At 41.1% G+C, this 14,948-nt stretch overlaps 1 protein-coding gene across 1 annotated transcript; it reads left to right on the top strand.

The window, feature by feature from the left end:
* The first annotated feature begins 756 nt into the window (after positions 1-756).
* cdc40 (cell division cycle 40 homolog (S. cerevisiae)) lies at positions 757-14,765 on the top strand. Its single transcript, XM_035143429.2, has 15 exons — positions 757-968; positions 1,348-1,434; positions 1,994-2,123; positions 2,237-2,323; positions 2,438-2,577; positions 2,761-2,857; positions 2,980-3,119; positions 4,321-4,395; positions 4,770-4,815; positions 6,576-6,677; positions 7,920-8,035; positions 8,385-8,518; positions 11,494-11,570; positions 13,549-13,693; positions 14,171-14,765. The coding sequence occupies exons 1-15, from the start codon at positions 777-779 to the stop codon at positions 14,346-14,348; spliced, it is 1,746 nt and encodes a 581-aa protein (XP_034999320.1). The 5' UTR covers positions 757-776; the 3' UTR covers positions 14,349-14,765.
* Positions 14,766-14,948: the final 183 nt, after the last annotated feature.

Consider the following 14,948-nt stretch of genomic DNA (forward strand, 5'->3'; position numbering starts at 1 on the left):
AGTTTGTCATCTCTTGTATTAAGTCTCTTATTTATAGGCTTTATTCTTTGTTGTATTCTATGTAGTGCTTTACTCTGTATTCTAGTACTTTGTTTTTGTTGCTATTGTGTATCATTTACTTAGGGAGTGTGTATAGTACATTTTTAGTACATTGTATGTTTATTACATTAAATTTTGAGTTATTTTAATTCTTGTTATCTGTTTCATTACTACTTCGCTCTATGTTCAATGCCCTTGACCTGCTGCTGTAACACAATAATCTATCTATCTATCTATCTATCTATCTATCTATCTATCTATCTATCTATCTATCTATCTATCTATCTATCTATCTATCTATCTATCTATCTATCTATCTATCTATCTATCTATCTATCATATATCTATCATCTATCTATCATATATCTATCATATATCTGTAACCCAAATGATGCTGTTTTAAGGTAAAAAAAAATACCAGTAAAATGTGTAAATAAAAAATAATCTTTAAAGTATAATATTTGTCTTTTCTTTATTATATTATATATGTCTAATTTTATTTTATTTTATTATGTACGTCTGCCAATCATAACACAATGATGCTGTTGTAAGGTTAACAAAAATACCACTAAATTGAAATAGAAACAAAATAAATAGAACAAATATTTTTTAATATGTAATTTGGGAATAATACGGTTCTGTTTGGCAACATCGTATTTTGCTTTTCTTCATTTTATTTTTTTAACCTATAACGGAAGTCCCGCCCTCCCGCTTCCGTCGAATTCACAACATCCAACATGTCTGCCGCCATAAGTTCCCTCGTTTCGTACGGCAGCGATTCGGACTCGGACAATGAGTCGGAATCGAAAACCGCTGCGGGGAAAGTGGACCCAGTGGATCCGGACGCCATGGCCCATCTCAAGCCTCTTAAGTCTGAACCCACCATGACTCTGGCTCTTCTTAATTCCGCTCCCGAGGTCGCCGTGAAGGTAAGCTAACGTAGCTAGCTAGCTAGCGTTAGCTAACATTACAGTGAAATAGTTAACTGCTGGTCGCATTGTGCTTAAATATTGTTAACCTACTCTTTCAGCAAATAAGATAAACACTTGACGAGTATTTGTTTATTTGAGTTGCGATAACAGTTGTGAACCAAGTATAAGTTGTAGCGGGAAACTTTGAGGTTGGAGCTAGAGAGGATGTTGTGTGTTAGCCTGTGAATCTACATCAAACAATAACTTGCTTATCGTTTAGAAAGAATAACAGTGTATCATCAACATTGCCTCCGTGTTGAGTTTTTACTTTTACGTTCATCATCTGATCCTGCTTGTAAAACACAAAGTTATAACGGATTGTCTATCTTCTTGTCAGGAGGGTGTGGAGACTGGCATACATCTGGACCCTGCGCTGAAAGAAGTCACCTACAACCCGACATTTGAAACCCTGTTTGCACCAGAGGTAATCACTGAGCTCAACCCAATATCAAATATATTAGCTACTGTATTAAGATACTAGAGGTAATGATTACACAGCCTACATGTTGTATCTTATTGGATTTGGATGTGTTTACATGAATAGAGATGTTCAGGTGCAATTTCTTTCCTTCAAGATACTGATTCCGACATCGGACATTTCAATATCAGCTAATACTGAGTTCTGATCTGATACCTCTGTATTTAAAAGAGTAACAACTACCATCCCTGGTAGTTAACCCTAACCCTGTATGGAAGTGATGATTCAGCATCATTGTTGTATAACTTGGCTCAGGTTAAACCATTTTAAAAGCAAATGCATCCAGACAATGAATTGCTAGTGTTGAGATTAGCAACACAAGAGCCAAGCCTCGAAACTGAAGTCCTGCATATGGTATACGTTGTCATTTTGCTCGTGGGACTTATCAGCGGGAACTATCTAAACAGTACATTTTAAATATGAATCAAACAGAAGGACCCTGTCAGTTATGGTTCCATAAAAGGTTAGCATAATATTGATTTTGTTTTTCTATTATTCCCCATAGTTTGGGCCAATGAATCCGTTCAAAAGTCAGCAGATGTCTGCCCCAAGGAACATGTTGTCTGGCTTCGCAGAACCTGCTCACGTCAACGACTTCATGTTTGAGCAGCAAAGGAGGACATTCTCCACCTTTGGTAAGGAGCCCATTTCTGACCTCTGTCATTGGTTTGATAGATGTGATTGATATACTGTATGGACCCTCTTTGAATTTGAATGACCTTTTTATAACTCTCTCCACTGCTAATAGGTTATGCTCTCGATCCCTCTGTTGACACACACGATGTATCCACAAGTAGCTACATTGGTGCAGTAGAAGACGCTGAGAAAAATAAAGGTAATGATTAAAAGCAATTTGTCTACATCTGGCCACATACTTACAACTTTATTTTGAATTAAGTATTATTTAATGCAAGATCGTAATTGTAATCTCTTGTTGCTCCTCCTGAAGGGTTAACTGTGTTTGAGAGTGGACACACAAAATCTGAGAAAAGGAAAAAGGTCAAAGGCGGAGAAGCAGGAGAGATTGACAACTTCCTTGGACCCTGGGCAAAATATGCCGATGAGAAGGATTTGGCCAAACCAACAGAGGTATTTTTTATTCCTATATATTGTTGCTGAGACTGCTACTTTTCACTCAATCAAGTAATTCCCTTTTGCTGAAAGGCATGAACTTGCACTTTAAATTGCTCATCTTTTTTGTTTGTGACTGTATCCATGAACATAAATGATTGTTGTTTGTAACCTTGGTTGTGGTGCATTTTTATTTTACAGGAAGAGAAGAAAGAGCTGGATGAAATCTTGGCCAAGAGACAGAAGAGGGGAAAGAATGAGGAAGAATCTCCAGCAGAGGAGAAGACTATTCTCCATGGTACTGTTGCCCTCTCTAATTTAGACATTTGAACAGCTATGGCACTATGTGCTTTTAAAAACACATCCAGATGCTGCAGGATTTTTTTTCACACATTTTGTCTTTTTTTGTTCTTCCTACAGTTAAAGACATGTATGATTACCAGGGCAGGTCCTACCTCCACGTTCCACAGGATGTGGGCATCAACCTGCGTTCTGCAGAAGTTCCAGACAAGTGTTATCTGCCTAAGAAACAGATTCATGTCTGGTCCGGACACACCAAGGTCAGGCACAATCATTTGTTTGTCTTTGTGAATGGTCTATTATCTATCAGTTATAAAACCTTGCAGCTGTAAATATTCTCTACCCAAACTTTGCTGATAAGTTCTAATACTGCAATGGTGGATACTAATGATTTTGACATGCAAAATATGAATTGTGTGTCTATGAGAGGAAATTGTATTATGCATTTGATTTTCCAAGACTAACAAGATAACAGCCTTATACGCACAGCCTTATACGCACAGATTGTCCCGGCCATATCAGATTGTATTCATTCATTCAAAACACCGTCTTTATAATTTAAATATTAAGGCAAACACTGGGTTATTCCAAGAAAGATCTGATTCATGCCTCAGATCGGCCAGTGTGCTTGAGGGAGAGAAAAATCACTCCAGTTTTAAATTGGCTCCTATCAGCTTTGTGCAGGAAGCTACACCCCTCAGAGTCTAATTTAAAATAAGAAGAGTTTGAAAAGCGTGTGGAAGCACTGATGTTGAGATACTATTGAGCCGGCCGATGCGTTGTCGCCTAAGTTTTTAGAAAGTTTTGAAGAGTCGTCATCATTTTTTAGACTGTTACAGAGGCAGAGTGGAAGGTGAACACACTTTATATACCCTTGTTTCATCATAACTGCTTTAATACCAGTTGTCTGGGCCACGTCCAAATAAGGTCAATAGCGTTAACATACACAGTATTTTGTGTGGAAAATTGAGATCTAGTGCTGCTTTTCCATAACAGTAAGCAATGATTTTAACACTTTTAGCATAGAACAATTATAACACTACTGCAAAAGAAAAGATAATGACTTAAGAAATGTCTCACAAATCCAAAAATGCACATAAACATTTTATTGATATTATAATCCTGGTCAGAATTTTTGTGGTCGAAGCAGTCATGCATACCTTAGATGTCAAAATCTTAAGTACAGTGGCATTCTTTAATATTAGATTGAGAATATCTGTCTGAATATTATGGCAAGTGTTTGCCCACTAGTTTTGCTTGTAAGAGTTTAGGGATTGAGCCTCATTTCTGCTCTGTGTGTAGTTCAAGTCATTCCAAATATATTTTGTGCTAAATTCATGTCTGAAAATGTACAGAAATGTGGTTTCAGTGCTGTTGGGGCCAGTGGCTGCAGTTGTGACTAGCATACTCATGATAAAGAGACTACTGTGATTAAATCTCTGAATATAATCTATTTCCCAGGGTGTCAGTGCGATCCGACTATTTCCTAGCTCTGGCCATCTACTGCTCTCCTCCTCCATGGACTGTAAGATCAAGGTAAATTCTCACAGAAGCTTATGAATGATTATGTAATACTTGTTCGTGTTTTGATATGGCTGATAACCATGTCACTATATGATCTGTAACGTTTTCTCATATTGTGCTTCTTTTGAAAAAGGTTAAAAGCTAATATCTACAATCACCATGATCTATTGTACTCTACAAACTGCATTGTAGAAAACAGCTTTTTCTTTTTATATTTAATGTGATGCTTTGTAGAGTCTACAAATGATCAAATTTAATATAAATTGTATTAATATAACAAAGCTCTTGTTTTGCTACCTTGCACTTGCTGTGGTGATAAGAATTAATGTAGTGATGGGCTCAGTGATGTCAAATCTATTTTCAGTTTTTCCTCCTTCTCTCCACAGCTGTGGGAAGTGTACGGCGAGAGGAGGTGCATACGGACGTTTATTGGTGAGTAAGCCAAGATCTGCGCTCATAATTCTATTTTTGGTGAATATTGACTATCCACTGTATAAAATGGTGACATAATATTGTATTATTATTATTTTATATAAAACAGCATATGATTAGCAAACATGAAATCTGCTGGAGGTCTTGAAGGCAAACTGCATTTTGGGAAATGCAAACCAGGAACAGACTGAGCTCAGCATTACTTTAACACTAATGACACGTCTGCTGACCGTTGACAGAAAGTGTAGGATTTTTTTTCTTGTTGGGGTCTGGGGTGTTTAGGCTAATGCATGCAGGTCACTCTTACACTCTTCCAGAGACAGCACGCTGTCAGAATAGAGATTGTTTGCAGCCCCGGTTCTGCTTGTCAGCTCCTTCACAGAATATGCATAATTCAGCAGCCCCGGGGCCGAGGGGAACGAGGGGCAGGGGAGAGCACTAGACACAGAGAGGAGCCGGTGCACAGGAAGAGAGAACACAATTTAGGCGTGAATAGCCTGAATTAAGGTGTGTGTGTGTGTGTGTGTGTGTGTGTGTGTGTGTGTGTGTGTGTGTGTGTGTGTGTGTGTGTGTGTGTGTGTGTGTGTGTGGTGTGTGGTGTGTGTGTGTGTGTGTGTGTGTGTGTGTGTGTGTGTGGCAGAGATGCAGCTGTTGATGATAATTGTTTTTCCGTCAGAGCGGCATTAGAAGTGCAAAGATACATTGTGGAGAATATACTACTTACTATGTTTATTGACTTCTCAGAGTATAATTCATGGATCTCGATGAAAAAAGATCTGACATGTTTAGGGGTCTGATATTTTTGAGTTGGTGAAATTTGGTGTCGATACAAATAGAAAATCCAGATCCAGTTAATTTAAACATGGTTTTTTAAGGGGACTGTTGGTCTTTGGCTGAGCTATTCACTCTGCTGGGTGCTGTTCTAGTTTTATTTCATGTATTTGGAGGATTTGGAGATTTTTTTCAGAAAGCATTCTAATAAATTTTCTTTATTTCATTTACTTCTACTAAATTTATTGCAATGCCCATTATCTTCGAATGCTTGTAAGTATCACCAAGCAGTGGAAACAGTCAATATATTCGGATGCAGGGCATTAATGAGTATGCATTTCATCATGTGTGTATTTTCATACAGTCAGAGACAAACCGTATATTTGGTAATGTCTGCCCTGCTTTCAGTACTTTGTATCTGTGTATTCCTGCATATACACACACGCCATCAAAGTTGTCTGTGGTGGCAGCGTTGGCTTTGGTCTGTCAGCGAGCAGGGTTTAGAGCCAGCTCACAGGCAGACACTTAGCCTCAGTGGGCCCTGTTATCGCTGGGGAAACGGCGCAATCCTGATAAAAAGCCAGCTTTAACAAGGGGGAGCATCTGTGAGCACCGAGCCCACTGGGACCTCGCGTCTCCCTCCCTGAGAAAAAGCCAAAAGGCTACGTACGTATACTTGGATTAGGAAGAGAATAAAAGAAGGTGGAGAGCAGTTGAAAAGACTGAAGGAGGATGTGTTATTTTGTTCTCACTCTCTCCAAGCTCATTTAATGATTCTATTCCCCTCGTCTCCCACAGCCCTCTTCATCTGTCTCCCTCAACATCCTTTCTTTCCCATAACCAGATTTCACGTCCCCCTCAAATGAATTGTGTATCAAAGGAAGGCTCCTGGAGGAGACTTTGGAAATAAGACATATGAAGTGAATTTTCTCTGGAAAATGTGTATGTATTTGTTTGTAATATGTGTGTGAATTTCCTCTGTGTGTTAGGCCACAGCAAAGCAGTACGAGACATTTGCTTCAACAACAGTGGGACCAAGTTCCTCAGCGCTGGCTATGACCGCTACCTGAAACTGTGGGACACTGAAACAGGTACGCTGATCCTCATTTGCCCTTTTACATGGACTGTTTAACCACACACATACTTTTCAAATCAAAGCCACTGACTGTGTCTACCTGAATACCGTCACTAGAGCTTCTCAGATTTGCAGGGTGTTTTTTATTTTTGTGATAATGAACTGATTTTATTTTTGGATTGGATTGTGGGTCAGATAAAACAAGTAAATTGCAGATGTCCCCTCTGGCTGAAGGAAATTGGGATGGCCGTTTATCATATTTCATGGAATAGCCAATTCATACATCAAAGACAATCTGCAGATTAATTATTAATATAAATATTCTGTTGACATAGAGGTCAATGCAACATTAGCCCCAAAAGACATACTGTGATAAGAACATCTTATATTGTTTCAAACATATCTTATAATCCCACAAATACCATAAACTATGTACTCCAAAATATAATAAACATATTAGACCTTTACTAAATTCTGAAAAAGACATGGAGAAGAAACACAGACAAATAAATAAAAGCATATTACGACTGTAACAGACGGACATTTAATTTGAGTATTTGATGATGTTGAATTTTTCAACTTTAAGTTCTATAAATTAAACTAAATTACATGTGATCTCGATGTGTGTATGTGAACCGTACAGGTCCCTGTCGTCCCCTCTGATCATCTGTCTCTATCCACCCCTCTCAACCCAAGACTGCCTGTCCAGCAGAGGGCAGAAAAGAGTTATATCCCCCATTTGTTAATAACAGGATCCCTTGTGTCGACATGTTTTCCAAGTACTTGAGTTAAGAGTTAATTATTTCCTGCAGCTACACATAAAAATAGATACAGAGGTGGATGAGCAGAGGGAAAAGTTAACAGGGGGGACCTGTAGCATCAGGGAGAGCAGGAACCCCTGAAGTCCACATACACACGCAGGGATCTTTTCTCGTTCTATTTTATTCCAGATTTGTCCCAGTTTCAGTTAAATCCCTGACGACACTATAGAACTGAAGTTGGTGAAAAGCTTTCATTCAAAATTGAAGGGTTTCCGAGTGTAGTCATTGTAATTTCCTGTTCTCTCAGAGCTCCAACAGTGGTGGTAGCATCAGCCCCATGGGGATTCATCTCTGCTGAATGAACACATTGTGTTACGCCTGAGCTGTTTCTGTCTGCGGGGACGGCCGCAGACTTTTAAACAACTTGAGTTTACGTTTCTGAAAAGCCACCGTGGATTATTCTGGAACTTTGACTTTCAATTTGCTTCCCTCCACAGGCCAGTGCATCTCCCCCTTCACCAACAAAAAGGTCCCGTACTGCGTTAAGTTCAACCCGGACGAGGAGAAGCAGAGCCTTTTTGTGGCCGGCATGTCGGACAAGAAAATTGTTCAGGTAGAGTTGGTATTTTCTGCAGCTATTACCATCTCCCCATGTATTCCCCAGTTGTACAAGTGTACACAGGAATTTCTGTGTATACCCCCAGTGCTCATAGTAGCATGTAATACACACCTTAACTTCCAGTGCTCATGTGCGTAGTTGTGTGTGTGCATGCTTCGCTAGAGGTTCACAGGCTGTGACTAGAGCAGGTCATCAGCATCTGGGTGGTCGATAATATGTAATGCTCAAGAATGAGTGAACAGCGTTGCACAAAAAAAAAACAGCTGATCATCATCAAGTTGCAGTTTCTTCACTTGTCAGAGATGAATGTATTAACCTGTTCTCTGTCTCTGATCTTTGACAGTGGGACATCAGAACGAAGGAGGTGGTTCAGGAGTACGACCGTCACCTGGGAGCCGTCAACACCATCACCTTTGTTGATGAGAATCGTCGGTTTGTCAGCACATCAGACGATAAAAGTCTTAGAGTGTGGGAGTGGTAAGTACAGACTACTTTAAAAATATTATGTAGTATTTGGAATTTAACTCTGCTGCTTCATAGTGTTTGCTGCAATAATTCTAAGCAAGGCATATAATCCCACTCCCCAATACAGAGTGGTTAATAATGGAAGACTGTGTTTTCATTATGAACAGGAAGGGAAAACGTATCTTTTGCTTTATCATGCAACAAAAGTTAAATTGGTCTTTTCTGTGCAACAAGAAAACCAAGGACAAACTATTAACACACAAAACAGTATACTCTGTCCTGAACCTCTCATTAGACATTAATAAGAAGAGCAGACATCAACAAACCTCCAGACGACCCTGCACTGTACTGTTCACCCAGCTGTGCTGCTAATGTGCCCTGAGTCACAGCCTCTGCCACAGTTTGCCTGCTTCACATGCATCTGTTACTTGTCTTCTTCCCCCCCTGGAGTTAAACATTGTCCAGCGACAATGCTCCAACAATAACCCCAGTTATTGGAATGAAAAGATGCGCTTGGATGACTGGCAGGTCAGATACATGGAATTCTCCTTCCTATCCTGAAATTACAGAAACAAGACACATACATGTTTTAAATGAGCTCATTTATTTATTGAAATTGTCCTTGCATGGAGCCAATCAGGAGAGACCACAAGGGGCGCCTGCGGATTGGTCCTGTGGTGATAAACAAATGTCTGTATTCTTTGCCCTGAGGTGATAAATATTTAAAGAGCAGCTGATAAAGGAAGCTTCCTGTGGATTTGGGAGGCATTGTATGGATAAGAAACTTCCTAGCTCTCTTATTTTTTACTCCGTAATAAGAAAAATGGAGATTAGCTGCTAAAACGGTTTAGTTTCTCACACAAGCTTTAAGTCAGAAAGTTGAAGGGCATATTAAAATATCAACAAAAATGTGGAGCAATTTGAAACATATCCCATGACTCTACTTTCTATACTTGTCTGAGAGGGGGGGTGGTCCCATGGGCCTTTTGTTGTGCAGCGTGGGAGCGAGCATGCGAGTGGTATGTCGGGCTAAAGAGTGGCTTTACTGTGCTTCTTTCTCCCACGGATGCCACCTGGCTCTGAGCTCCTCCTTTGCCTCCTTCCTCTTGGAGCCATTCCCCTCTTTTGAGAGCGGTTACATACCAGCATTAGACTGAATTGCCCCAGAACAGTCTCACATCAGGGAGTCGAAGCCAAGGCTGGCAGAGACGGGCAGGGTGAGAGCAAAATGCCAGATGGTTAGAAAACCTTGTGAGGCAGCAAATTTACAAGTCATTGGAATCACAGTGCGAAATGCCCACATGTAATTCAAATTCTATCCTTGTTCTTACACACATATTCATGAGGATTCTGGGGAGGCTACTTTATCTGCAGCAGAGGTTTGTCACAAGGGAGCGAAGCATCCGCAGTACACACTGGAGGAGGATTAGATGTCATTTAGAGAACAATGAAACTGGGTTGGACACAGAATGAAGGACATTGTTGGAATTACATACGAGGAAAAGTGAACTGCTGAGACATCCAAGAAAATGGCATTTTCTGTCCCACACCATTCACACACTTGACAGAGCAATCAGGGACATTTAGGGATTCAGTATCTTGCCCAAGGACACTTCAGAGTGCTGAGTGGAGGAGCGGGGCATCAAACCAACGGCCTTCTGGTTAGTGAACGCTCCAGATCCACAGCTGCCCGTAAGAGTACACAGAAGTTTAGTCAAACCAGATTATGAATATTTGACAATTTAACCCGAACCCTGACTATTGAGCTGCAAGATTTTGAGTTGGGTTCAGTGGGACATTTAGGGCAACAGTGACATTTACATGAAGTAATAACAAAGAAGTTCTCCCTCTGATGTGTGGTAACTACGCTGAGAACGTATTAAGTTGCTGCGAAATGTAAATCCGCCATTTCTAACCGGAAGGCAGAATTAACATTTTCTCAGAGCCTGATCAGGCAGCTGCCTCCATCTCACTCAGCCTTACCCTGGGTCAGGGTCCGCAGCTGTTCTGCCTGACAAACTGGACTTTATAAGTTAAAAAGATACAAAAATCCTGTTTCTGTTTGCGCCGTTGTCCCTGAGCTTGATCGACGTGAAACAGCAAACAACAGTACATCATCTATGATTCATGAATATCTCTTGTGTGTAGGTTGTTTGTCATATGTTTCTTCCCTTTCATCCCCTCACAACGTTTTCCAGTTCAGAACAGGAGATCTGGTGGCTTTGTTATCTCGTCAGAGTTTAGCTTGTCTGCAGACATTAGCTCTGACAAACCCGAGGGGCCCCTTTTAATGTCTGACTGTGTACGCACACATGAATCCGGGTTTGTTTTATCTGTCTGAGGGACTGCATTTCTCATTTGTCTGTAGTCCTTCGAAGTCCATTTTTGGTCTTACTCCCTTCACTCGACTCCAGCTGTTACTTCTCAGTGAAAGAAACAGACGGGGCTTTAGTTTAAGCAGGGAGCAAGATGTGTTGACGGCTGTTGCTCTTTAGCTCTTACTTGAAAGGATCCCACACACACTGAAGACAGAAAGACACATTTTGTTTGCAGCATGTTCTAGAAGGTCAGCAGAAAAGAAAACACAACTTGCCACGCTGTCATCCTGGCAAACACACACACACACACATGCTGAACTCTATATTTGAATAATCTTCTGCAGACAATTTAAGATTAAATAGCCAAGTTCCCTCTCTCTCCCAAAGCAGGGAGACAAAACGGATTAATGAATAATTGGTTGCCGGCACAGTCGGTGGTGCAGCATCAAACACTTACTGACATGCAGTAGCTGTAAAAGCGACACCACCTGATCCTTCGCTTTAGCCGTCCTCTCTTCAGAAGCAAGCGTGTAAGCAGCTGCAGTGTGAAACAAGCTACAGCTCTTTGAATGTTGGGTTTTTTTTCTTCAGGGTCCTGCTCGGGTTGTTCTCTCATCCAGTGTTTAACCCGTTTTCTAAAGTAATCACTGTGCTTTGTGCCTTTTTCAGGGACATCCCTGTGGACTTCAAGTACATTGCTGAGCCCAGTATGCACTCCATGCCAGCTGTGACACTCTCTCCCAATGGTGAGTAGACAAACCGTGGCAAAACACACACACACACATACACACACAGTGCAGAGAATAAACCTATATTGCCAGATTGAAGCTGCTGGCCATTGCTCAGCAGAACTAAAATAAGGGGCGGACTGAGTTCAGCTAATTAAAGGTATGAGAAGGAAACATCCAGAGCCTGTCACTGGATCAGGATTGGGCCCAATTAGGAGCTATAGACAGACAGGCATACTCAAATACATGCTTGCATACATACATATAGTACATACATGACTTTATCTTTCCAATCCTCTGTTTACTCCGGGTGCACCAGCTGTCACAGAGCGCTGTTCAAACACTCCATGCTGTGGTGGAGGCGAGGGAGTGAACTGCAGAGCACACAGCAATTAATGACATGTCGGTGTGCATCAAAGAGGGATGAGGGGAAACTAAAGTGGATAAACGTGGGGATTTAAGATCTCTGTGGCTTTTATGGATTTCCATCAGTTGGATTCCAGAAAGGTATGAAATCTGAAGGGGGGGGGGCTCTGGAAATCCTGTTACCAGTTGATTCAGGTGAGCTGGCATGAAGGAGCTTTTACTGAAAGAAGTCTCTGATCCTTTCTAAATAATAACAGTTGCTTGACGCAATGCTTTGAGGTTCGTTGGTTATATTCCTGAGAGTTACTATTTTATTTTCACGATGCAGACGAGGAGAGGGACTACTGCCTTTACAGATATCACTTGTAGGTACAAGGAAAAATGTGAGGCAGCGGACAATAATTTGATAATGTAAGAGTTTGATGTTGGAATTACACTTGAATGAGAAAATCAATACAACTGTCATAAAGCCTGGATGTAGGGGGAAAAGGCAAGATGCATGAAATCCTGCATCCTGTAGAAACAAAGAAATGTGTCCACAAGTATCATCAAACTCCACCCTTCCTTGCTTATTTGTTCCTTCTCGCTCTACCTAGTTTGATTCTTTCTTTCATGCACTCTCTCTCTCTCTCTTCCTTTGGGCAACGTTCTTATCTGTCCGTAAATGGTTTGCTCCTCTTCAGCATCTGAACAATCCATGTTTTTTCAGTGGGAAAACGTTGAGTTTTCTCTAATGCCTCAATGGCACCCGGCCCACAAAGCACCACATGCACAATCGCTCTCCTCTTGCCATCTTCATCATCAAACCGACGGAGCCTTAGTGCGCCGGTGACATTGGTGAAGTTGTTTTTGTTCTGCACTAATCGCAGCTGACGTTTTTGTGAGAGGGGATGTAAGAGGACAGACAAACACACACACTGCCCACCAACACCAGAGCGCTTTCTCATACCACATTAATAATTTCCAGCATGTTTCCTTTTAAGAAGTGCACTGAGTCATGTAATGCTTTGACACTGGAGCGCTGCCTCTTATCACTGTGTGGTGACTTGGAGACCGCAGCGTTGTCAGGAGCTGAAACGCTCTGTAAAGTAGATCTCAACTGAGCAGTCACTGATGGAAAACCTCTTTTAATTTTTCCCTACAACGCCCTAATCTTCCCAATTTAACAATGGCAGAATGATGAGTTCATAACCCTTCTTCAGAGGGCCGTCCACTCAAAAGCAAATGTCCACATTTTGATGCCTTTGCCCCAGGGTACAGCCAGAGGCCGGAGGCATTTTAAGTTTGTGCTTCTGTTCCATTCTTGTGAGTTATATGTTCCAAGAACTTCAAATTTACAGTTGGACTCGTGGATGAACTGAATCGACTTTGGTTGTGAAAGGTCAAGGTCACCGTGACCTTTAAAAACATATTTTTCTCTTGTGAGCGCATCTCGGGAATCCCGTGAGGAAATGGATTAAAACTTGGTTCAAACATTCACTCGGAATTAAAGACTGGAGGTGTTACCCTGCCAGGTTTAGCACATACTAACACATCATGCATCTTATTACCACATCAGTGCTTGTGCAACATTAACAGGGGTTTTGTGTAGCAGTGTGATGACATGTTTTTTGTCTGTTTTTCTCCGCAGGTAAATGGCTAGCATGCCAGTCCATGGACAACCAGATTCTTATCTTCGGAGCCCAGAACCGCTTCAGACTGAACAAGAAAAAGGTCTTCAAGGGCCACATGGTGGCCGGCTATGCCTGCCAAGTCGACTTCTCCCCAGACATGAGGTAAACATTTTGTCCCTCAATATTTTTAAAATATCATTATGAGGAAATGAAAACAAACTGCAGGAAGCATTTTATTCCAGTTAATGAGAAAAAAAAAAACATTACGGCTTCAAAAACAGCTTCATGCAGATGCTTCTGCTCGCCTCTAAAAACCCTTCACATGTTGAAGAGCTGTGGAGAACAGTCTCTTCACGTTATCTAGTGTATAAGTTCCACAAGGAGAGATGAGTAGGACAGTTCAGCTCCCTAATTTTAGCCAAAATACCCATTAAGACCTGTTTTCTCCCCCGCCTCTCACCCACCACCACCCACATGTGTGAACTGGTGTCCTCACTTCCTCTCAGTAGCCATGGCAACACGGCAACTCTTGGCCAGACTAAATACCAAAAATTCAAAAACTCCCACCTTTTGGCAGGTGAAGTGGAGAGAGAAGTCCTTTTTTTAGAGAAGCACTCATGTTCCTTTCCTTTCTACCAGCTACGTGGTCTCGGGAGATGCGGACGGAAAGCTGAACATCTGGGATTGGAAGACCACCAAGCTTTACCACAGGATCAAGGCTCACGACAAGGTTTGCATCAGCGCCCTGTGGCATCCACACGAAACCTCCAAGGTCATCACCTGCGGCTGGGACGGACAAATCAAACTCTGGGACTAGAAACTGCTCTGGGTGGGATATGAGGGGCAAAACTGAACTGGTTTACTTAAGACACAGAACGGGTTTGTTTGTCCCATGGGGTTTGTTAACATTTTTCGAGGTGAATGCCACAGGACTGGTATCCAGTCTAATTGTTGCACTGTTTATTGTATCCCAAGAGCTCAAATTTGTAAACTCCTGTAATGTATCTGTACAAAGATGAACACAAACATACTTTTAAAGGTTGTTTCTGCTACAACAAACACATTTGAGGGCTACTTTGGCTTTTTTTTTTTTTCTTCAGTAAATGTTTTCATTTTAATCGGCAGTGTTCTGTTTAGTATACATTTGTAATCCTTCATAAAATCATTTGTTTTTAATTGTCTGACCATCCCTTTGTGGAAATAAACATTCTGTGAAATATTCTTCTTAAAACTACATGTATTTTTTGTCATTGGATCATGGGAGGTGGAGTCCCCACCACCATCGCAGACCAATATCTAACTGACGCATCTCGGGTGCAAATCCAATTCACAGATGAGTTCATGTATTTAAGTTTTATTCACGTCGTAAAGCAGGTGGCAATAAATAATCAAAATCATATATGACACAGTAAAAAGG

This window comes from Hippoglossus stenolepis, chromosome 20, assembly GCF_022539355.2.
Source record: "Hippoglossus stenolepis isolate QCI-W04-F060 chromosome 20, HSTE1.2, whole genome shotgun sequence".
In the NCBI taxonomy this organism is placed as follows: Eukaryota; Metazoa; Chordata; class Actinopteri; order Pleuronectiformes; family Pleuronectidae; genus Hippoglossus; species Hippoglossus stenolepis.